Here is a 25,304-nt window from a genome sequence, read left to right on the forward strand (position 1 = left end):
ACTCTTGGATGAAGACAATCTGGTCCTGGTGACAGCACCAGCTCCCTTCTATTCTCATGCAGATGCCCCTCACTTTTGAAGATCCATGGAAAATGCCAGACAATTGTTTGAAGCTTCAGAACCACAGGCTTCCTACAAGCTACTTCACAAGGAAACAAGTCCAGACTGAATAAAGGATGAGGAGGCCCTGTCCTTCTCCAGTTCAGTGCTTGTCCACTAGCTGTTCAGTGCTTGTCCACTAGCTGAGGCAAATGTTCCAGTTCTACAAAGTAAGACCTCAGGTCCCGCAGCCAGTATTCACAGAACTATTGAGGAATAAGAACAGTGAATACCTCAAACACACCCCCTCCCTGGTCACACCCTGGAATGCCCATCCCCTCCCCACTGCAGCATATCTCACCTGGCATAGAGGCCCACAGTGACAGGGTGTTTTCATCTTGACCCAAAATGGCCACGGGATAACATTGAATTGAACCCTCTGTAGCTTTTTCTCACACTGCCCAGCTCTTCACTCCATCTTTCACCTTCTTTTTTCAGTAAGTATTGTTATAGCAGATTGTGGCACTCATATACTTAGAATTCTAAATTCCTTTTCTTACTGTGTGAGCAAATATTTCCTAGGAAGATATGCTGTGCGGTTGCTAGATTGGGTTATGCAAGGTTCTGTGCAGGGGCAGCTTGAAGAGAGAGGGAGCAGGGCAAGCAGCAGGAAAGCTTGCTCATTATCTTTGTCTCTGAATAGTCAATTCTTGAGGCAGAGTTGCTTCCTAGGAATCAGTCACTGATGTTGGGCTGAAATTCCTGGAAGCAGGGATTGACCTACATGCTCTTTGACCACCTTTGTTCCAGGACTGATGTACATGTGTAGATAAAGCAAGTTACAGTTAGAATCAGCCCAGATTCTGCATCACTGATTTTGTCGCTGCTGGGAAACTGACCAGTATTTTATTCTCCACCTCCCTCTGCTGCTTTTTATTCAGATCCTCCTCAACAGAACAAAAACCCAGTAACAGCCAGCTTGATCCTTCAAGGCCAACATTTACAAAGGAATTTGAAATTAGGCACACAGATTCACCCTTCTTTAGTGACCCTGACAATCCCATTGCCACTGTACCAGCTGAAACCATTACCCACTATAGAATGGACTTAAACACCGCACCTCCACTCCAAGATGAATTCTGAACTCTGCATCCATTTATAAACGTTACCTTTGGTACAGTCCAGTCTATTGTCACTTAAGCCTGAGGCTTTAATTCGCTGCATGTCAGTTCTACAGGCATTTCTCGGCTGATTTATTTTACCCTTTAGTTCATTAAATGTACTCACTATATTCCATTTGCCCACTATAGGCCTCACTCTACTTGCTGCATCAATTTCAGAATGATCGTCTCGTTTTTTTCCAGCTTGTTCAATAATAAGTAGCATTAAACTCAGAACATTTATTAAGGATCCTGGACAATGTTTTTTTTAGTCAAGTTCAGGTTATTAATCTCTATTACAGTTTTTCTCAGCTTTTTGCACCTTGTTGGTATTTGTTTAACTCTCTGCGAGCCATTCAGTGGAGCTCCAGATAATTTAAGTTTAATTTTCTTCTCCTATAAATCAAAGTCTTTAATGTCTTCAGTTCTCTCCTCCCCAAAGGCAAGCAAGTTGCTTGTCCTTGCAGGTCTTTCTCCATAAGAAACAGAGCCAAAATCAGAGGCAATATGTGATGTTGGTATAAATTAGACTCACCTAAAACTCCCTTACACTTTTGGGACCAAGTTCAGAGATGATGGCTTCAATTTTCCAACATGCTATAGCTGTTCTGCTCTGCTCTAGCAGTACAGTGCAGGATCAGGTACCTAAAAGATTCCTCCTTCATAGGGAAATATCCAGATGGTGTAGAGCCATTGTAATAGCTGCCATGCCAATACCCAACCCTGGCCCCCAGGGATGTGACCAAAGAAAAGGGAAGGTGGCCTTCGTGCATCTGTGTCCTGCTGACACAGGCTACTGAAACAGTCCTTGGCATAGTTTGGAGCAACCTGAAGGCTGCTCTAATTTATGCTGGAGAATCAAACCTGGAGCCCAATTATCAATCAGTAATCAGCAGGCTCTTCTGCTTGCTAGGGCCAGCCACTGGCTAGCTGGAGATGGAGAACATTCTGTTCTCTTTAGAATCTTATTCCTCACCCATATCTGTGGCATCTGAGTGCCTGGCAGAATTAGGAAATTAACTAAAAAATTAGCTTTTCTTGCAGAGAGGAGATTCCATGATTCAGGGCCACCCAGCCCTAGTCCAAGTTAGGGCTGCAAAAGTACAGCCCTGATTTACCCCAGCACTGGAGGATCCTTCAGGGAAGTCTGTTATCTATCCAGAAACAAAAGAATTCTGGCTTCATAGGACATGAGAGAACAATAGCCATCGCAAAACTCCACAAAGGCTGCTTTCATGTAACCCACAGAATGCTGGCATTGGTAAGGACATCAGCCATCTGAAGGTTGTGTAGGTCTGGAGAGTCTCCAATGGCTGACACTGATGCTGTGCTTTACTTTGCAAGGCCACCTCTCCTGTGATCAGCCCCAAGTTGTGGGTTCTTTCTGCATCAGCACCTGATGCCAAACCAAAGAAACCTAGAGCCCAGCAAAGAGTGGAGAGTGCACCTTAGGAGTCAGCAACATCAACAGCTGCTATAGGGACCAGATCCTCCACTGACTGAGGTCACTGGAGTGACACTTAGACCAGCCAAGGATCTGGTCCCAAATCCTGTCCTCTTAGTATTTGGCATGGCAAGTCAGTAAAGGAGGATATAATATTTAACTGTTCTGTTTTAAATTCTCTCACTTTATCATTTACAGTGATCTGACTCCTTAAACTGTTTACTGTAAGATTTTCAAAAGTGCTTGTGGGAGTTAGGAGCACAAATCCTATTGACCGATGTTCCTGATTCCCTTTGGTTACAGTAAGAACTACTAGTGTAAACCCACTGAGGTCAACAGCGCTGCCCCAGGAAAACGTGGCCCAGATGGCTTTCTCCACAGCGGAGAAGGCAGAGTGAACTGTTTTAACGTTCTGGATTTTATTGCACTGTACCTCTGATGTTTTTCTAGCACAGGTATTTTTTTAATTATTACAGTTAAGAATTATTCATATTATGGAGGCCCCTAGCATCCCCAGCTGAGAGCCGGGGGGCCCATTGTGCTAGGCACTACATGCACACAGAGTAAGAGTCTATTCAGTGTTCCCCACAGCATTTGCCAAGATGCAGTTTGCAGGGGCGGCTCTAGGCATTTTGCCGCCCCAAGCACGGTAGGCAGGCTGCCTTCGGAGGATCCGCTGGTCCTGCAGCTTTGGCGGACCTCCTGCAGGCGTGGGAAGCCACAGGACCAGCGGACCCTCCACAGGCACGCCTGCGGGAGGTCCACCAAAGCCGCAGGACCAGCGGACCCTCCGCAGGCAAGCCACTGAAGGCAGCGTGCATGGCGCCAGCAGAGCGCCTCCCATGGCTTGCTGTCCCAAGCACACGCTTGGCGTGCTGGGGTCTGGAGCTGCCCCTGGCGGTTTGACACCTGGCCAGTTCTATCTTCTCTCAGTAGAAGACCTGGCTGGCAAAGGCAGACAGAGGTGTCCCGTGGCATCAGGATAAAACTCACCTGTGGTCTCAATCTAAAACAAAGAACCCCTTAAAAATCCCCAGAATTGAATGGCCCCTTGAAATGAAAACTCAAGGACCAGGAGAGATATGTCCCCAAGGACGCAGCACTGCACCCTTAGCAGTTTTCTTTCTAGCCTGAGCTAATCCAGGTGTCTTTCCTCATTCAGGGGGGAGGCAGGCAGGCAGGCAGACTCAGTGGTTTGAGCATTGGCCTGCTAAGCCCAGGGTTGTGAGTTCAATTCTTGAGGGGGCCATTTGAGGATTGGTCCTGCTTTGAGCAAGGGGCTGGATTAGATGATCTCCTGAGGTCCCTTTCAACTCTAAGATTCTATGGAGTGGGACTATTCTGTCCTGAAGGACCAGCAACACATGGGGTCTCAGGTGTGGGTAGGAAATCCCAGCCAGTGCTGTTCTGTCAGCTGATTTTTGTTTTAAGCAGAGGCTACCATGGGAGGGAACCCACTTCCCAGCATGTTTTGAGGGAGGCTTTTCCCTGCCCAACCTCTCAGTATTTCCCACCAAGCCCCCAACCTTCCTGGTCCACACAGTCCACCTCACCACAGCAATAATGAAGCTTGTGTACAGCATTGAAGCAGCCCTCAGCCACATTCTTCACTCAGGGCTATAGACTGAATAGCACAGTGCTAAGCAATATGCCACAGAGTGTTGGGAGCGCCCCACTGCACTCCCACAGAGAGCAGGCTTCTCACTCTCACGAAGAGAAAGGCCCAGAAGTACTAGAGGAGCCTGTCAGTGTCTATATGCTGCAATCACGGGGAGTTAATCCATGCTAAATACAGCAGCAGCATCCAGCCAGGTAGGGAGAGCACACCGTAACCAACACACACCAAGCTCACTGGCTGTGAAGTGGCTCCTAGAACTGAGGACGGGATCCTCGCAGGAGGTCCGTCTAACTAGGTACATAGCCCCATGACCTTTGTGTCAAAGTGATTGCCCCACCCCACGCCAGGAAGTAGGGCAGCCCTAGTATTCCCATTGAGAGACTAGGTGACATGCCTAAAGTCCACTGGAAGCCTGTAGCAGAGCAGAGAATTTAACCCAGGTCTCCAATGCCTGACTGCAAGTCTGTCCTTCTGCCCCTCAGTTTGAGGACCAGACTCCTTGACATCATGTCTTTCCATCTAGGAATGCCCTCCCCCTGAGTAAAACATGATTATGGATGATCTTCCCACCTGGCTCCTTCCAGTAAGAAGCAGCCCATCCATCCGTGCCAGTCCATTGAACTGTGTTGTTGCTATTGTGCAGGTTTGTGTCAAAGGAAGTGTCATCATTGCATTATTTTCAGTCGCATGTATTTCTCTCTCCTAGACATGGTGGAAATAACCCACTCCATTTGTCCGTACATTGCCAGTATCCCCCTCCTCACGCGAGGCCAGGCTGTTTCCAGATCCCCACCCACCCTGCCTTGGGTACACATGTCTCTGCATCAACTCTCAACCCCAAAATTTAGCACAGAGACTTGTTCCATGCAGTTCCCTCCACTGGCTCGAAGAGGATAGTTATGCTGGGGATGGATTGTAGGTTCTGGTGCTCTCAAAGTTCTTGTCATTACCCTAAGGTGCCATATGCATGAGTGACCAGCTCCCAACATGGCTGGGGAACTTGGTTCTTGCTCACTTATATTTTGGCTACAAATCTAATTGATACAGATTCTTCATAGCAAAATTCCCCCAACTCTCCCAGGCCAGGCACTTCTTGCCTTTCCTTGGCACTCTAGACCATCCATCCAAGCACACCCATTGTCTCAGGTTCCTTATGATCCCAAGTGGAGAGAGAGAGAGAAACCTCCCTTTATTTGCCAGGCAGAGGCAGCTTGAAGTGGGATTTGAGCCGCAGGGCATTGTCCACTTCTTCTACCGGCTGCAGGCTGTGCCACTGGGCGATGGGTCGGCGGGGATTAGCCAGCATGTCTGACCAGTGGCGCAGCTGGTTGCCTGTGGCTCTGCAGCCCAGGAACAGCTTGCCAATCTGTTGGTTCTTGGTCACCTTGTCATGATCCCAGACCGAAATCACCAAGTCGATGTTCTGGAGGGAAGACACAAATGGAACAGGTGAGAGAGAGAAGGAAGGAGGGGATTGCATGGAAAGGGAAAATAAAGACAATAGGGGGCAGATAGAAAAGGAAGCCGAAGAGGGCAGGCAAAAGGATTCAGAGGAAAAGAAAATGAGGGAGCATGGCTAGAGAGAAAAGGGTGATTTTCCCATAGGGATTCCATTGTAAAATGTTTTAATCCCTTCTCTCTGGGACGGATATGTTCTCTGTCTCCTAAAATGTACCACTGGCCCCTGAGCAGGTTGGCTGGGGCTGCCTATGGAGAGGCATGTATGCCTCTGCATGAGTGTGTATAAAATCAGTCAGGGAAGGGTTAAGTGGCTATTGTAGAGCAGATGCAGCTGGGTTTGTTAACCCTACATGCTTAGTGGCCCTGTCCAAAAGGAGGAAGAAGCCAGCCATGACTGGGGTTGGGCTGATGGGACAGACTGACTCACTGGCATGCATCCCCACCCCTTCTGGAAAACAAAACATGAACTGGGATTTGGCTTATGCTTATCCCCTGGAAAGGGAAGGGCTTGGAGGTTCAGCTGGTTTGGCTGGGAGGGTCATGCAGGGAGAGGGAGAAACCACTCTGAGATGCTTCCCATTCCTTTCCGTTACCTCCTGACCACTCCCCTGCTCCCAGCTGTGCTACAGAAAAGTGTGAGAAATACAGTATCTGGATCTGGAATGAAAAATTTCCTCTGAGGATGACAACAGCAGCCAAGATGGGGCAGCACCTGAAAGCCACTCGCCCTCCTCACTCAAATCTTTCACCTTCCTGAGTTCCAAACTCCATGTCTGTCTGTATTGCAGGAGACTCCTGTATTGTAGGAGACACCACATCATTTCCCTTAGCCTGGCAGAGCAACTGAGCAAGACTAAGTCACCATCACAATGGCAGCTCATGGCACCAACAGGACTGATTTTTTTTTGTTAGTACTCTCAGTTATAGCAGCCACTTCACAGCCAGTGACCTTGGGTTCATTGCTAGCAGTGGTGTCTGTTTCTGAATGCTCTCCCTGGCTGGGGAAACCTACCTGGATCTGGTTGAAAGGCACCTCAAAATTAAATGCCTCATTGAAGTAGGGGCTTAAAGTGCTCTTCTTCACACCTGTCTTCTTCTTCTTCCATTTCTTCTTGTTCAAGATAAGCTGCACTTTGACGAAGGGGTCTGAGAAACAAAGAAAACGTAGGAGGGAGTGGGGGGCATGGCCAACCAGTATCATTAATGCTATCCCTTGGTGCAAAGATTTCCGCAGCTTGCCCATGAAACAGCTTCATAGAACATTGGCATTCAGAATTCTGCTAGCTTTCCTGGGAACTGGCCTCTGCATGGCTTTGCCAATGCACCTCAGTCCTGACCTAGAGGGCCCACTGCTGCTGTAGCCCATGGTGTTACCAGTGCATCTTGGTCCCGACCTGCAGCAACCCCTGCTTTCCCAGCCCTGGGCTTCCCCCACAATTCAGCCAGTCAGCCTCAGCCCTGATCTGTGATATCTCCTGCAATTCCACACAGCTCTGACAATGCACCTGAATCCCAACTTTCAGCCCTTTCTACTCCTCACAATGGTTGTGATGGGGCAAAATGAGGAAGAGAGGTAGACGCAAAGGAGAGGCACAGGACATGGGGCATCTAACCTCATATGCTAAGGGGTTCCTTTAAACACAGAATGGAATTGCTCTCAGCCCCATACACACAAAGGAGGTCTATCCTGAGCCCTTTTCACCTACAGACACAAAGTGCCCACATAAACTGTTTGGGGTTGCCCCCAGAGCCCTTCTCTTGAAGACAAATGCAGAAGTTACCTATTTGTACAAGCTTTTACCAAACGGTGTTACAAATATATGTTTGCAGTGTTGTTGTAGCCATGTTGGTCCTAGGATATTAGAGAGACAAAGTGGGTGACCTTTTTCATCAGCAGAAGTGAATCCAATAAAAGATATTACCTCACCGCTTATCTCTCTTGCAAATATATGGTGTAAGTGTTGGAAACTGGAACTAGACTATCAAACTCATTCATCCTCATCACCTGAGGCTGAATTTGAAGCCACAACTCTTACCGTTGGCGCCTTCTGTATTTCTGTCTGTCTTATCTCCACTCCCATATAGCAAAAGGAGTCAAGCCTGAATTGTGCTGGGGCAGAGACAGACCTGTGTCTAAGGAGAACCTATCCAGTTGGAGCTTATCTGTCAATGCAGCGTCATGGTGTGTCCTTGCTTGTGTGCACCACACTCCCGAATCCCTCACTGTACAATCATTGTGGCCCCTTCCTCTTTACCTGATAATCCACTTGAGTCCATCCTCTTGAGCTTCTTGGCTTCCAAGATCACCACAGTGAGCTTACTGGTGCTGGGGACGTATCGGAGTGAGAAACATATCTCCCCAAGGCGCTCTTGCTGTTAGAAACACAAAGTCAATTAATCTTATATTCACTGAATTTTACCTTTTCCCGGTCTATTTGCAAATAATCTTCAGATACACCAAGAAACTGTCCAGTTTTATAACTAGACAAAATTAATAGCAAACTTCTACTTGTTAATTAGGAGTATTAAAACCAGGGCTACAAACTATAGTTCATGCTATAACTGATGGAACTCATTTACATAACTTATGTAACTATTTTATGTAACTCTAATTACATAAGTGGTATAATTTACAGTGAATAACCAGCACGTCATGAATTTTGAACTGTAGATTTGACTGTCATCTTCAACATTTGCATTTCACACTGTTTTGGTTAGTAGCATTTCATCCAACCAGAGAACAGAAACAATTCCACATTGCCAATTCTTGTGATTTATATCATGAGTCTCATAATATTTGGTGCTTTTCTTAAAACTCCAGTTCCTGGACTTCTGTCATTATAAGAGAATTTCCATTTTCAAACAACTTTTTAAAAGTACAGTTCTAGTCTTCTTGCCTCATGATTAAAGAGGAAAGCTTGAAAATGTGAGTCTTAAGGGCTCAAAAAGCAAGACAAATAAAAAGAACCCAATGTTTATTATTTTGAAAAATCTCATGATGCGTGGGGAGGGGGGTGCTGATTCATGACTTTTGACTGCTTGGCTTAGCCATCCTGCTTCTGTAATCAACCATCTCAGCACTCTTCACCCTTCTGCATCCCTTCCTCACTTACTGGCTCATTGCAGGGCACGCGGAGGGAGTAGCCTCTGTTCTCCTCACTGTGGGTGGAGGGGAAATCTGAGCAACCAGGCAGACTTTGCGCCCGTGTGCAATTAAGTAAGGGTTGCAACAGTTCTAGCCCAGGGAACTTCAGCAGAAGCACTTGCTGACGAGAGAGGTGCTGCTCAACACGAGTGAAAGTGGTGGAATCAAGATTTCCATGGTAAGATCTGTGAGATATTTTGCCACTGGTTCAGTTTCCCTCTGCCCACTTGCTGCTCCCCTCACTCCAGGGTTTGACTTGCATACTCACCTCCATCTTACTGGCAGCGGTGAGCTCTTGCCACTCCTCAATCACGTGCTGCAGATCGAAGTCGCCCAGAGGCAGCCGGACCTCGCCAATGATATCGTGTTTGGCAAAGCGGTTGAAGTCATAGATCTGCATCACCAGAGTGGACTCGGACATCTCCGCCTGGGGAATCTGCCCAGGAGGAGAGGAGAAAGGAATTGCAGTGGGGGAGTTAACGATATTACTGTCGTGCTCTTCTGTTGGCGCTCTGTCTCGTGAGTCTGGGGCAGCAGACCTGTAACAGAGCTTCCCTCGCTCCATTGCCACTCCCTTGTGCTAAAGGCACATTTGGACTTGGGCAGGCTCTCATCCTCTCCCAGAATAAGAGTCAGCCTCCATGGTCATTCAGTGCTAGGATTCCCAACAAGCTGCTCTGCTAGCCCTAAGCCCTGAGCAGGAAGGACCTCTGGGTCCTGGAAACCAAAGGAAGGAGGGAAGATTTGTTACCGGGATCATTTGCAGGAGGGACCAATGAGAGGTGGCAAGTCCCCGTTTCCCACTCAGACTCAGCAGAAGAAACTGGCAGGACACAGCAGTGTTTGTGCAGGAGACCAACGCTTTACTCCTGCAGGTGTGTGTGTATGGTGCTGCACAACAGGGAGAGCAAATTGATTGTGCTGCAGCACACACATGAGTGAGGGATTCGGGGGGGCAATGGAGGGGAGTGTGACAGGGCACTATTAGTAGCACCCTGGTTGCTGCAGCACTGGGATGAGTGTAGGCTTCCTTAAAGCCAATTTGTCAGTTTCTGCTGGGGATTAATGAACCTTGGCTGGTAATTGCTGGGCTAAAGAGGCAATTTGGCTGAGTAATGGGGAAGATGTAAGTGGGAGGAACAGGAGCTGGAGGAAGTTCAGAGGGTGAGCCTGAGCTGAGGAGAGATGGCCGTGTAGAAGTCTCCTCCCACTGCATAAGCCTGCAATGCATTCTGTCATACTGTGTAAGTGAAAAATAAATAGCCACATGGTAAAAGGGTAACAATCTGGTGTGTGTTGGTAGTTAAAAGAGCAAGAAACAGGCCAGGCAGTGTGGCACACTGGGTAGTGACAGAGCCGCCTTGTGATGGTGAAAAGGTGTAAGTATGAATGTAAGAAAATCTCAGACCCTGTTTCTTTATTCTCAAGAATCCAGGGCATAAAAGGGGATATGTGGGTAAGAATGGGTGGGCCTGAGGACACATCCATCTTCTGCGTCTCTCCTCCTTGGCCTTACTCCTGCCACAAAGCAGGAGGATTTTGTTGGACGCGCAGCAGTGCTCTCACTAATAGGATCATGTCCTCCTCTTGCTCACCTGTTTGCCTTGCTTTCGTACATGCCACACTCTTTATCTGCGCTGTGCAGGATCAGCACTAGCTATTTGACGTCTGCTTTCAGCTCACAAGCAGTGAGTCAAGAGCAATTTACAGCAGCAATCTGGATGAGAGGAAGTAGCTGAGAGTGTTTCTCACCTGGAAGGTGAAGGTCTCATTGAAGACAGGGTTCAGTGTCTTCCTGTAAACCTTGCTTTCATACTTCTTCCTCATATCAGATGTTAAGTAGACAATAACATATGGGTCAGAGGTCCCCCCACTGTCCATGGCCTTTAAATCTGCCGCCTGCTTCACTCCAACCTTCATCTGAAAAATATCAACAGCAAAAGGTTATTCCATGTAAGGAGAGAGAGCTGGTTCAGCTTTGCAGCCTTCCAGGTGACTGTAGGCAAAGTCTGTTGCAACTGGACACAGAAAAGCATGGTCAGGTGCTTGTTGTAGAAAGCAATGTTGGAGGTGCTGTTATGGATCAGTAGCTATGAAGGCAGAAGGGACCCTGATGGCCAACTGGCGGGCTAGGACCTACTTAGTATCTGCAGCTGTGCCCACAGGTTTAGGGGAGGAACTGGAGCTGTGTGCACAGCAGAGGATCAGGATGCTGGCTGGCTGGTGTGGGGGTGGAAAATGTGATGGGCAAGGGGAAAAGGTGCAGAGCTGGCTCTGAAAGGAAAGGGTTTGGAATGCTATGAAGGAGAAGAATCTGACAATGCAAGAAAAACGCATTTCCTGCCACTTCCTTCAGTACTAGTAGCTCACCCTGGCGTAGCGAGTCCTACCTCCTGGCTACGGAAGTTATACTCCAGGGAATACTGAAGCCTTCCTCGCTTCTCGTTCTCCAGTCCGGACTCCAAATCTTCCATGTCTGGCTGGACCTACATCAAGAAAACAGCAGAATGTCTTCCAAGATAACAATGCTCATGAAGGTTCAAGACTGGAATCGTTGGGATTTCTCCATGGCTGGAGACGAGGGGCAACAATGCAGTTCTCTAACCATGTCACCATATTCCAGAGATGATGCTGTCAGCCCAAGCTGCTTGCTCCTTCCTGAGCAGATAAGAGTGAACCCCAAGCTCATTACACTGTACAGCAGTGTAGTGCAGTCCTGGAGATCACTGTTTTAAAGTCATGTTTAGATTGTGACAAATGATGTAAAGATCCCTATTACATTCTGCGAATATGAGTCTGAAGACCGGCCACATTGAAGTGAACCAAGCAAACAAAAATCAGGACAGCCTCAGGATTATGCAAGGCTCCATCAATAAGCCCCAGTAGTCCAAAAAGGGACGCTGGTACGTCTTATTCTGCCACACTACACATAGATCTCTCTTATGCTGGCTGCTCCCAGGCTCAAAGACAGACTGCATCATGTACTTTTGTTTTTCTTCCTCTGTTTCCTCTGTTTGGAGCTCGTGAAAATGGGTAACTCATAGCACTAACTAGAACCATACAGTCATCAGACAGGCAGGTGCTGGGGAAATTCTCCATAAACATCTGTGCTAAACCATCCTCATTCTGGCCTGCAGCGCACATTGCTAATTTAGCTTGAAGTCATTTCTGAACAGAAGCTGCCCCAGTTAGTGATCGGTCCTGCTTTGCAGGGGGTTAGACTAGATGACTTCCTGAGGTCCCTTCCAACCCTGATATTCTATGATTCCATGGCAAAACCCATAAGTTCTTGGCTCTCCAGCCTTGTTGCTCAGCTCACTAGAACATGCTGCTGCTTCTGAATGCATCTACCAGCTGTGGAGTAAGGCAGAGGAGGTACAACAGGAGGAGCATACCAGACTGGCAGTGGTGGAGCCATTGATGTTTTGCAAGTTGAGTTTCTCCTTCTTCTTGTGCTTCTTCTTGCAACAGCAGCACTTGATGATGCAAATGAGGAAGAGGATGAGGAGAAGGCCTGCCGCGACTGCGATGGCAATGAGAGCCCATTTGGGTACTGTTGCACCGTTTTGGAAACAAAGAGAGAAAATGGGGTTAGATCACTTTTTAATGGCATGCCTGTCTAGATAATACCTGTTTCTAGGGAGAGAATGTTATCAGGACTCCTGAGTTATCATCTGAGCCCTGGGCAAATCAGTTAAGGACCAAATGGTGGACTTTAGGCACCTACATCCACATTTAGGCATCTAAATAAAAGTGGTCAGATTTTCAGAGATGTTGAGCATTTGCAATTCCCCCGAACTAACTCAGAGCTGTGTGTGATCAGCACTTCTGAAAATGAGGCCACTGTGACTGATGTGCTGGAATATGGATTAATGAATTGTCTAATGCTTGGCACACCCACCTGAAAAGTCTGGCCTTATCGCCTCTGTGCCTAAGATCCCTAGCTGTCGAGGTGCGGAGGGGGAGAATAACCCCATGGAGATGGATTGAGTGTCACATCCTGCACAAACACTGCCATGTCCTTTAAATCCCACCTGCTTATATCCCGGCAGGTTCCTTTACTTGCTTCCTGATCATCATGGGCTTGGGAGAGAACAAGCAGGAGTAAAATGGGGGAGGGATAGCTCAGTGGTTTGAGCATTAGCCTGCTAAACCCAGGGTTAGGAGCTCAATCTCTAAGGGGGCCACTTAGGAATCTGGGGCAAAAATCTATCTGGGGGTTGGACTGGATGACTTCCTGAGGTCTCTTTCAACCCTGATATTCTATGATATACACAATCTATAATAAAGGGGTTGTGAATATCAGATCCAGCAGTGGCACATGCTATGTTCCCAGCCATCATTAAATGATGTGGCAGAGATGCCTCTGTCTGAATAATCAGTGTAGGTCAGCATGACAGAACCAGCATTGTAGCTGGGGGAATTTGTAGTTATTTAGAGGTTAATATGTGGGCTCCCAGCTAAGCTATATTTGTTCTAAAGATCAGTTTTGCTAAGCTCTTGTACTCATGGTCAAATTTCGCCTGCAGTTCTGCAGCAATGGGACTGGCCTGGGAGTTCACTCCCTTAATGCAGGAATTTGCTGCAAAATACAAACTTTCACTTTGGAAAAAGAAATGTTCATGGCTGAAAAAACTAAAGGTACAGAACATAACCGGATGTAACAGCTGCGCTATTGCCTCCAGGAGTCCGGAGACAGCCTGGAACAATCACTCTCTGACAGCCATGAACCACTGTGTTCATCTCACTAGGCTTTTAAGTCTGAAACCTAAAGATACCAGTTTCCATGGCCGCATTGTTCACTCTTTCCTGGCTGATCTTTCTATAGAAACATCCAGCTAAACACCTCCTCCTGCCACCCCAAAATAAACACTATGCTGATTGTACGGATCATTTTTAGATTTAGTGGGGTTAACAGCAACCTAAATTTTAAAAATCTATCAGAAACTGCCACTGGAGTGCAGCACAACCCAGGAATCAGGCCACAGAAGTTCAAGCCCTGCCCTGGCCAAGGCCCTGGCGCCACGCTTATGCTGTACAGCTGAACACAACCTTAAAGTGTGGTGCCACTAGGTGGCTCTATCATCATTTCCTAAATTCTCCCTTTCTTCATTGCTCTTTCTAAGGTGCCCAGTGGCTAAGGAAACCCCCATTTGAACTTGGTCCTTAGGACAGAGTCATCACATCAAGCCATCCTGTTTTTGAGTTTTCACTTCAGATCACCATGAAGTGGAGCTGGAGGGGTGAAAAAGACTAAGGAGTTGGTTGGGAGAAGGGACCACTAGACTCTGAGGCCAGGAGCAGTGTCCTCAGTCTGCAGCGTAAACCTTCGTCTCTCCCTGGCTGCTGCAGAGGTTCGGGGGAGCTGAGGGCTTTAAAGCTTATGGTGGCAGAGGTTCGGGGGAGCTGAGGGCTTTAAAGCTTATGGTGGCAGCCATGGAGCTTTGGCTGGTGGCAGCCATCTGTGAGATCAAGGGTAAGTCCAAGAGGAAGCGTGGTTGACTCACGATGAATTCAGCAAATAAATTAATCCCTGATGAACCCAACACTTGTGCCCACTCTGCCACCTTTAATTTACTCACAAGGTATTTTGTTAATAATGCCATCGATGAAGCCAGGCTTGGCAGTAGTCAGAGCAGCGGTCGTCATGAGGGCACTGGGGGCAGTAGTGCTGTTTGAACTCATTTTGTTAGCCATGAGTAGGTGTGGGTGACCTGAAGAAACAAACACGATAAATGGGAAATTAATTTCCTTCGCACTGTTTGTCTCTTCAATCCCGGACTCCAGTAAAAGTAAATACAAATAAAACATGAAACAAACATAGTAAAATATGGACCAGATCTCCTCTGCAATAATGTGATAATTTGCATTATAATATTCAACCACTAGGCGTCTCTGTGTGCTGGACAGAATTCCAGGGTACGTCTAGACTACCCGCCATATTGGCGGGCAGCGATCGATTTCTCGGGGATCGATATATCGCGTCTCATCTAGATGCGATATATCGATCCCCGAAAGCACTCCCGTCGACTCCGGAACTTCACCAGCGCAAACAGTGGTAGCGGAGTCGACAGGGGGAGCCGCGGATGTCGATCCCGCGCAGTGAGGACGACAGGTAAATCGATCTAAGATACTTTGACTTCAGCTACGCTATTCATGTAGCTGCAGATGTGTATCTTAGATCACTCCCCCCCAGTGTAGACCAGCCCCCAGGCAGGTTGTAGTCCCTGATAAGCAACAGAAGAGGGTACGTCTTCACTACCAGCCGTATTGGTGGGTAGCAATCGATTTCTCAGGGATCGATATATCGCATCTCATCTAGACGCGATATATCAATCCCCGAACACAATCCTGTCGACTCCGGAACTCCACCAACGCAAACGGCAGGAGCAGAGTCGACATGGGGAGCTGCGGACGTCGATCCCGCACCGTGAGGACGGTAGGTAACTTGATCTAAGATACTTTGACTTCAGCTACGCTATTCACGAAGCTGAAGTTGCATATCTTAGATCGATTCCCACCCAATGTAGACCAGCCCAGAGATAAAGTTGGTACCCAAGCTATGCGGAAGTCTGTTTGATTCTGTCTGTCATCTGTGCTTTTGTTTAATAAATGCCTCCTATTTGAGAAAGACTATGATTCTATGTAATGTGACTGTCTCCTCCTAGAGAGAAACTTCTGGGAAAGGGACAGGGAGGATGAAAGCTCCACTTACACTCATGGCGCTTACCTGCAGCCATTGCCTCAGGTGGGAGAGATTTGAGGAACTGGAGGTGTAGGAGTTATGCTTCCTCCCAACACTACAAATGTCAAGGATCCAGGAGGAAAGGAACTTCCTTCTCCACAGAAACAGGAGCCATTTGGCACTGACCTCTCCCTGGGGCAGCATGGCTGGAGCAGGAGTTGCGCTTGCATTGGCTGGATCCCCTTGCTCAGTAGCAGCCTCAGAGGGGAACCGCAGAAGGTAATAGATGATGGCAGAGAGAGCAGTTTCTCTTCTGCTCCGTTCTCTTCCTTCCCCAGCCCAGCTCCTGAATTCTGTTCATGGGGCAAATGAGTATCCACATGAAGCAATGGAGGGGGAGATAGTGGAAAGTCAGTGATCCGTGCATGGATTGCCCAACTCTGCATACAGAATCATGGGCCCCTTGCATTTATAGTGCACCCATATGTCCCTAAAGATTCCAACATGCTTGGGAGGTGTTACAAACCACACAGACAGACCTCTGTTTTCACTCACTGAAATGCAACCCCCTCTGAGGTGGAAAGTAAAAGAGGATTAGAAGCAGGCTGCAACTCAACACTGCAGTTGAGCACAGGAAGTGGAGAACACAGTGTCCAACTGAAACCACAGCACGTTAGTAAACTTGGAGAATACGAGACACTAAGAACTGCATCCTAGTACACCATCTTCGTTATGATGCTGTGCAGGATCTAGGAGCCTCCAGCCCTGAGACATGACAGCATCTTTGCCTCCACTATGTTAATCATAGCCTCTAGCACTGGGTTAGCATCTCATTACCTTTATAGACATGCACCATGGCATCAAGTATTGGACCCTTAATCCCCAGGCCGTGACTGCATTAACGTGGCTCTATGAGAGCATTGCATCTGGCACCCACCAGCGTGGAGACACAGTCATATGGCCAGTGGGACATTACAGCATGGCAGGTGGAAAGAAAGGAGAATCATGTCATCCATGAATGTCCAGTGTGATGGGGCACGGCCAGATGCCTACAGTAAACTACTGAGGAACAGGTATGTTAGCCCCAGGCTAAACAAATCCCTAGTACCATGGTAACCAAATGGCAGTTGCTCCAGGTTAATCAAGGCACCTGGGACCAATTAAGATCTTTCTAGAAGGCAGTAGAGAGAGCTACTTTGATTAGAACACCTGCAGCCAATCAAGGCAGGCTAATCAGGGCACCTGCGTTTAAAAAGGAGCTCACTCCAGTCAGGTGGGGAGGAGTCAGAGGAGAGGAACTGTGTGTGAGAGGAGCTGGGAGCAAGAGGCGCAAGGAGCTGAGATAGAGGGTGTGCTGCTGGAGGATTGAGGAGTTATCAGACAAGCATTATCAGACACTGAGGAAGGTCCTGTGGTGAGGATAAAGGTGGTGTTTGGAGGAGGCCATGGGGAAGTAGTCCAGGGAGTTGTAGCTGCTTTGCAGCTGTTACAAGAGACTCTATAGATAGCTGCAATCCACAGGGCCCTGGGCTGGAACCTGGAGTAGAGGGTGGGCCTGGGTTTCCCCCAAACCTCCCAACTCCTGATCAGGCACAGGAGGAGTTGACCCAGACTGTGGGTTCCACCAGAGGGGAAGATCACTGAGGTGAGCAATTCTGCCAATAAGCACAGGACCCACCAAGGTAAAGGAGGAACTTTGTCACACCAGGAACCACACATCAGCCTTTTTTCCAGAATTAACAGGAAGAGATTTATTATTAAATGAATCAACAAGGAGAAGAGAGATTTGGGACGTGTGTATGTGAGGGTGCTAACAATGGGCCAGGCCCCATTACTCAGCTGAACAGTAACTCTCACAACTCGTCCCATTGACTTCAATTATTTATAGGATTATAGCACCAAGGGATGCCACCAAGATCAACGCCTTGTTGTGCTAGGTGTTTTACATACACATACTGAGAGACAGTCCCAAGCCCAAAGACCTTACAGTCTAAATAGACAAGACAGACAAAGAATGGGCGAAACAGAAGCACAGAGAAGAAAAGTGACACACCTCTCCTGTGTCCTGGGCCAGTGCAATAGCTATTTGACTGTATTGTCTCCCCTGGGGGTAACCATGAATAATAGCTCAGCCTTGTGCGCAAAGGGGTCACAATCTGGCCTAATGTTGGCTGAGTAGGAAGCAAAAGGAAAAATTGCTGTGATAGTGAGTCAGCAATCAGAAGCCCTTAGTAGGGACTTCAGCAGGAGGCAGTGTGTGCTAGTGGATGGAGCACTGGACTGGGAGTCAGGAGACCTGATCTATTCCTGGCTCTGCTACTGCCCTGCTGGGTGACCTTGGGCAAGTCACTTCACCTCTGGGCCTCAGTTTTGCCATCTGTAAAAGGGGATAATGATTCTGACCTTTGTAAAGTGCTTTGAGATCTGCTGCTGAAAAGCTCTAGGTGTTATTAGTATTATTACTAGGAATGTTTACACAATTACAATAAACAAGGCCCTTCCCCCAAGCAAAAGTGGGCAACACCCGTCCATGAATGTGTTGGGTGCTGGCCAGTCAATAATCAAAGCCAGGTGTGTGGATCTCCTCCCTGGAATAATATTAATAAATGGCAGGCCAGAATGATGTGATGGACACTGCAAAGTATGTGCCTGTTTACCTTGGCTCCCAGCAGCCACTTGCTGAATGTGACCATGTCTGCATTTAATGAGAAAATGCAAGTGTATATTGCCTGCCACGCTGCCACTCAGCAAAGAGACAAGTCATGGGCAGAGAATATTCCTAAAGAGAAACTTCCCTTGGCTGAGTTTTGTTGAGAATGTTTCATAACAGTAATAAATGTACACAGAGCTTTGTGTTTGCAAAGTGATTCACAAACCTCAGCTAACGATTTAATTAAATTCAAGGCTAGTATAACTTGCAGTATAGTAGTACCTAGAGGCCCCAACTGAGATCAGAGTTCTGCTAACACTGAGCACTTTTGAAAATTCCATGTAAATTTCCAAACATCAGGCAGGCAGAACAAAGAATGGACTCTATTCAGTGCTGAAGAAAGGCATTTCAGAGTTCTGAGCACACATTTGTCTGAAGTAAAATTACTCCAAAGCAGCCATTAGAAAATACTTCAATTAATTTTGTTTTAACTTCAGTGAAAAAACTCTTTAATTTAAATATTCCCCTGCAGTGACAGCAACCCTAACCAGCTGCTACTGCCTTGAACCAGGAAGTGAAAATTATAAACAAAAGTGAAAGTAACCTGTGCAGTTGTGCCTCCAAGCTTCATGAAATGCAAAAAGAGAATCCATAAAAATAGTGCAAAGCGAATTAGATTTTTAATGGTCTTGCACTTTTTATAATCCAATATGTGTTCAGTAGCCCAGGTAAAGAACATTGGGTTTCTAATTGTGTACACTTCCCCCCTGAAATCTGTGTGTAAACTGTCCCATTAGAAACATATTCCCATTCACACTTAATTTAAGAAAGCCAGTGCAGGAATTTCTACTGCCTTTGTTGCATAATAGACTTCTACAGTGATGCCCAAATTTCTGGACTTTGGCTCAGACCATGCACCCAGACGTGGGAACAAAAATGCCACTTACACCCCAATGCCTAAGGCAGCAAGATACAGGGTCCAGGTATTGTAGAGATATGTTTATGAAAGACTGTGATTTGGAGTTGTTCTCTCATAAGGGACAGTGTTGTGAGTGTGGGAATTCGGAGATGTCCCTGGGGAGGGTGGTGGGGACCACATGGCTTTGGGCCGCAGCTCACTACAGAAGCTCTCCAGTTTGTTTTATTAAGTGTTATTCCCTTCTCATTCACTGGCTTGTTATTTAATGAACCCCAAGATTGTTATAGGCATGTAGTAGTAAGCAAGGTTATTTGCCTGCCTACTCCCTCTGTGGAGCAAATGAGCAAGGAATGGGTGAGGAACAAGCATAACCTTGGCTCCAACTCCCTACTCATTGAGCCAGCTTTGTGTAAGTATGACTTTACTGATGGTAACGTAAATTCCTACTCCAGGAGAGCAAGAAAGAAGCATTGGGACTCAAAGGGGAGTCTCTGAGGCAAAATGTCTGTTGGGGCTACTCCCTGGTTGATGCAGCTTTGGCCTCACCCCTTGCTCAGGGCTGTGTTCTTGAGTTACAATCTAACCCCAGGAATATACAAGTTGTGGGACAATAAGCTGGTTCCTCATATAAACATGGAACAAATGGATCTTTGGCATGTGCCACGCCCTCAAGATAACTATGGCAAACAAACAGTCATAACTTTCCACTGGCATCCAGAACAGAGCATCAGGAAAAATGTCCCACTGCACTGAATGATGTGGATTTGATCAAATTCATAGTACCCAGTCCAAGCACATACAAATGCACAAACAGGCACACACAAATGCCAGCATGCACAAGGATAGGCATGTGATCAAAGACTCAGAGATTCTTACTCTAGGTGTAAACATGCACCCACGCGGACATACATACGTATGCACATATTGCATATACGAATGTACACATGTATGTATTAAAAATAGACAATTGACTAGTGTCACACAAGCACACACCAATATAGACATACACTTACAAATACATTCACACATGTGATGGATAGCTACAAATGCACACACATGCTTTATACACACACACATGGGGCCTGATTCTCATTTATACTGTAGCCCCTCCTATATTGCTCTGGCAGCAAAACGGGGCCTTAAAGTCAGAGCACATTACATCACTCCCAGAGTGGTTTAAAAGGGCCTGAGTGTATATGAGAATCAAGCTCATGGTCTGCATCAATGCACTGCTATGTTCACCAGGCAGACTAACTGTTTATTGGCAGGAGCCTTAGAAATGGGAAGGAAGGAAGGAAGGAAAACCCACGCTCAAATGGCTGGGGCTCAACGGCAGAAAACAATAAAGTAAGAGAAGGGAAAGCCCACAGATACTTCTGTGTCATCTTTCACCAGATCTTAAAGTACGACATAAAATTAGCTCAAACACTCCTTTGAGGGAGCTAAAGGATCTCATCCTCCACCTCTGGGGTGGAAATACGGCAGCTGCTAAACAGCACACAACAACACTACACAACAACTACACAACAGTTTAGGATAGGAGGTGACGAACAATGTATCCAACTGAAACCACAAGGGGATTTGGTTAGGACAGCAAGGACTAACCCCCCTGCTCATTCTAAAAGTGCCACAGACGTTCTGACGTGTTAGCTGCAGGACAATACTGAGATTCAGGGGCAGGGCTGCATGGGAAACTTGTTGGCTCCCCTGTTATCCTTTTTCACCTTTCCTTCTCTAGCACACAACTCCTCCAGGCCCAGGACAGCTTTCTTCTCAGGAGCACACTTCATCTGCCACAAATGCAACATGTATGCCTGGCTACACACCCTGGAGTGACGTTCAGACCGAGAATGGGTGTGCGCCTGTCGCAGATTAATGTGTGGGTGTGTACACAACACAAAGGTGGGAGCCAGGTGTCCGCAGCAGCTCCTTTCCACTGCCTGTTAATTTCCTGGCAATGCTCCTGCTTTACTGGGTGTTGTTAAAGGTCAGAGATTAGTGTCCCAAGGCCACCTCCCCAGGAAGTCTCTCCAGGCACCTAATTACTTAACATTGCAGAAAATTCGTTTCTGGTGCTATTCTCCTCCCAACACCTTCTGTAACCCAAGGGCTCTATTAACATTCTGGGCTGGCTCCTCTACTGGTGTCAATTAGCATAGCACTACTGACATGAGTGGAGAGAGGCTGACTTTTATATACAGGGACAGCTCCTTAATTGGTGTCAGCCCATCAACATTCCCTTCGATGGTGCTCTGCTAATTAGCACAGCCGAAGGCCTGTCCCTATATATAGAAAGCCAGTGATGGGCTGTCTTGTGTTTGATAGGTAGGATACCAGGTTGATTTTCTGAGGCTTAAGCTCAATCAAAAACAGCAAGTCGCATGTGGTCAATCTGTGTGTGTAATGGGGCAGGGATTAGCCCTGGTGCATTAGCAGAGCTGTTCAGCTTTCTCAATTTCCCCTCAAGAAGGAAGAACTGAGAAGCAAGACATTTTAGCTACTTTTTACTTCTCTGCTCCCTCTTTATGCTTCAAATCCCAGGGCCCCATTCTTCTTCCACTGCATCTGAGCAACTGCCACTGACTTCAGTCCCAGTTACTGCTATTAGGTGTAAGAAATATCCTGCCCTAGTATGTTATACTGCAATACCCTTTCAGTAGGAGAAATTTAGTACAGAGCAGGAGGTGTTCTGTTGTTCTGGTACAGAGTAGGGATAAATCTCTGAGCTTTATAAGGCAGCTGCAGGCCCTTCCATCCTGGCTTGTTTGTATGGGAGGATCTTTGGGGATGGGAGAAGCTTCTACCCAGTTGGAAGTGTTCACTTGAGCTACAGTTGTTCCAGTTTAGGTTGGTTGTGTGGAAGACAGTGGTCACGGTGGAAGGATGCAGAAAGCTGTGCAATATGGATCACTGGTGATGGTGCCAGAGCTTTTTATACCCAAGCCATCTTGGTAGATTGTAGGTTCACATTAGAGGGGTCTTTCATATCTATTAATATAGCAGGGGAGGACCCACAAGAAGTGCAGGTGCAGTTAGCTCTGAGATTTTGATGGGGATGGACTGCTCTCCCCCCAACAAAGTTGAGTTCCAAAGAGATTTAGAGATTGGACAGTGCAATATTGGTATTGGTGCAAATATATACTAAACCAGATCCTCAGCTGGTGTAAATCAGTAGCTTTTCAATGGCTCGCCAGAGAGCTATGCTGATTTACATCAGCTGAGGGGCTGGTCCAGGGTAAATATCTGATAACCTATCCAGTCAGGTGAACAAGAAGGAGCAAGCAAACATCAGCCCATCAAGGAAGATTCTTTTCCCCCATAACTACACAAGCAAATAAATAAAGAGAGTTTTTGACTGGCTAGTAACTAAAAATGAGTGAATACTGAAAAATTTTTGCCAATATTTTCTCAACTGTTTGCACTCATTTCAGCTAACGCTGCAGGCTTTTCTGTGTTTATTTTCCATTAATAGTCTAAGAAATGAGTTTCCTGGGGGTCTTGTATTTCAGGCACTGGATGGTGACCCAGGATATCTTGGTTCAGTTCTCCTCTCTGCCACAGATCTCCTGTGTGACCTTGAACAAGTCATTCAATCTGCCTCAGTCTCAGGTCCCAGTCTGTAACAGAGACAATCATTCTCTCTTTCTCCCACATGTTGTCTGACTTGTCTATTAGATTGTAAGCTCTTTGGCACAGGGTCTGCCTCGTATGTACTTGTACAGCACCTACCTTTATAGGGTCTCTATCTCAGAGCTACTCTAATACAAATAATTAACAGTTATGATCCTGGCAAAGTTTCTGGTGAAACAGGGAATGTTAAGCAAAAAATTGAAGAATATTTACTGAAGTCAAACTAAGAATTCACAGTCATGTGCATTTGTACAGTACAATCCGAGCGTAGGCATAGTATGATTCCTATATTTGGGAGGGCAGGGGGCTTACTACTATTAATAATAGGTATAGGTCTAACTTCCAGATTTACCAGTTTAGTGGTATTTAAATTACAGTGTATTTAATGAGCGAGTCAGGGTGGAGGTGGCACTCTCTCCCCAAGCTCTGCTATGTGGGGCTGGCCAGCTCGGGCAGCCCTACCATGCAGAGCTGGCCTGAGCCACCTGGCGTCGCCACTCCCCTACTCCAAACATTCTTCTGTTCCCACCCCAACACACATCCCCCGCAGAGAGGGCATGCCCCACAGTTTGAAACCTCTGGTATACAGTTTGGGGGCAACACCACTACATGCCCACACCCACAAAATCTCAGCCCATGAATCTAAGCAGGTAACAGGAAAGTACCATGTGTCCTGTCAGAGAAGTATGAATTTGAAGATTGAATACTTGCAATAAAACTGCTCATGACCAGACTCCAGAATAAGAATTCTTTGGAGACATTATTCAGTGAATAACTTTGGTAACAAATAAACTGGAGAAAATCACTATTTGTTTGTGGAGCATTCACAGAGAAAATTTAGGGAATGATGTGGAATAAATGCTTTATTAGGCATTAATAGCCAAGTTTGTACTAGTAACTAAAGAGTATCTGTTGGATTTTCTCTGATTTGAACAGGTTGCTTCCTGCCATGATATAATGAAGTAGATCCCACTGCAAGACTAGCAAATAGAAGCCCCCTATGGGTTTTCATTCTCCATAGACAGGTCCTCCATAGACAGGTCTTCTGCACCTTCCAGCTGATTTGTGCTGCTCTGGCAGTTCAAAGCAGCCCTAAAGCTAGCTTAACTGGTTACTTGAACACTTCTATTGTCTACAGGGGATCTTCAGGGGGCAAGTTGCCGTAACAATTCATACACTGCCCTCACTTCTGGTCATGTGGAAAAGGGGGCATAGTCCCACTGTCCCTATCCCATGGTGATCCCCAGCTGCTGGAATGGCCCTTTAGCACCATGGGTAGATGGTGTAAATCAAAGCAATCTTCAAACTGCTGTAGCTTGCTCTTATGGAAGCCTTCACCCGCTTTCACTCTCCCTGAGTTGGGCTGTGTGTATTATGGGTCCGCCCAAGGATCTGGTCCAGAATCTTTGCATTCAAAGGCCAGATTATCAGCTGGTGAAAAATGGGGTAGTTCTAATCTGTAGCTATGCTGATTTATGCCCGGGCAGGATCTGGCCCCATGATATATAAAATATGCAGTGGCACATAAAAGGTCATGTCATAGCACATATTGCTGAAATCTTTCCTCAAATGGCCAACTTTATACTATACTTTATACAACTTCCCTCAATAGTTTGCATGGAAGTCAAGCATGGAACTGATTTCCTTTCCCCAAATCTCCTCTCCCCTCAACTCCATCAGGCTAAGTATGCTGCATGCTAAATAGTTATTGGCCTACCAGTCGGCGAGATGGCTGCATTTCAACAGAGCTGTATGTATATTGTCTGTAAAGAACTTTGGGTCCCATCACGATGGAAGGTGCTACATCATCGTTGTACAATAGTACTATTTGCTTTGCAGTGCATTTGATTGGAGACAGAATAAATATACAGGAAATACCTTTATTCTGACCACCAAAGTTGGATAATGAACAATTCTGCTTATCCTATGGGTGACTGCAGTAAACAATAGAGCTGGAACTAGCAAAAATCCATTCTTGCCCACCAGCCATTGAATGCTTAACATTCTGCAAACAAGCCCATCCACCTGTCCCCTAATGCACAGGAAATGAATGCTGTGCACAAGAATGAATATACCCAAGCTATGGGGCACTAAGCTGATTGAATGGAATAAAGCTTGGCTTCATTCTGGGATTTCCCAGGAGAGAGATACAGAGAGTGAGCTTGAGGGCAGACTGGGATCTAGGTTACAGCTCCTATAGGAGTCAATGGGGTTGCACACAGAGTGGAATTTGGCCAGTAATTTTGTATCAGATAAGCAGGTAGGGGCTATATAAGGGGAAGGAAACCACTTACCTCTTTGTTTCCAGCCTCCCTTTTTCCCACCTTAGCAGCAGCTGAGCCCTTCTTCTGGGTATATTGATTCTTCTTCCTACCTCAGAATCTGAAAAGGACCCATTGTTGTGGGGCCCATTAGCCCTCAGCTCAGCACACGGAGCTGGTGGCTCACAGCAGGGATCACTGTGTTTCTGTACAGTGTAGCCCAAACAGGAAATTCTTCTTTGCGAGCTGAGAAACCAGACCGATTGGAAAGGCTCTAGGAAGCCCCACCTCA

The 25,304-nt window shown here is 46.7% G+C and overlaps 1 protein-coding gene across 1 annotated transcript; it reads right to left on the reverse strand.

Annotated features, from left to right (window-relative positions):
* Positions 1–3,969: 3,969 nt before the first annotated feature.
* SYT8 (synaptotagmin 8) lies at positions 3,970–25,262 on the reverse strand. Its single transcript, XM_030560592.1, has 9 exons — positions 25,046–25,262; positions 14,450–14,581; positions 12,263–12,420; positions 11,258–11,353; positions 10,620–10,787; positions 9,136–9,303; positions 7,978–8,095; positions 6,735–6,868; positions 3,970–5,684 (listed from the first exon to the last, which is right to left on the reverse strand). The coding sequence occupies exons 2-9, from the start codon at positions 14,562–14,564 to the stop codon at positions 5,451–5,453; spliced, it is 1,191 nt and encodes a 396-aa protein (XP_030416452.1). The 5' UTR covers positions 14,565–14,581; positions 25,046–25,262; the 3' UTR covers positions 3,970–5,450.
* Between the last annotated feature and the right edge of the window lie 42 nt (positions 25,263–25,304).

Source organism: Gopherus evgoodei, chromosome 4, assembly GCF_007399415.2.
Source record: "Gopherus evgoodei ecotype Sinaloan lineage chromosome 4, rGopEvg1_v1.p, whole genome shotgun sequence".
Taxonomy (NCBI): Eukaryota; Metazoa; Chordata; order Testudines; family Testudinidae; genus Gopherus; species Gopherus evgoodei.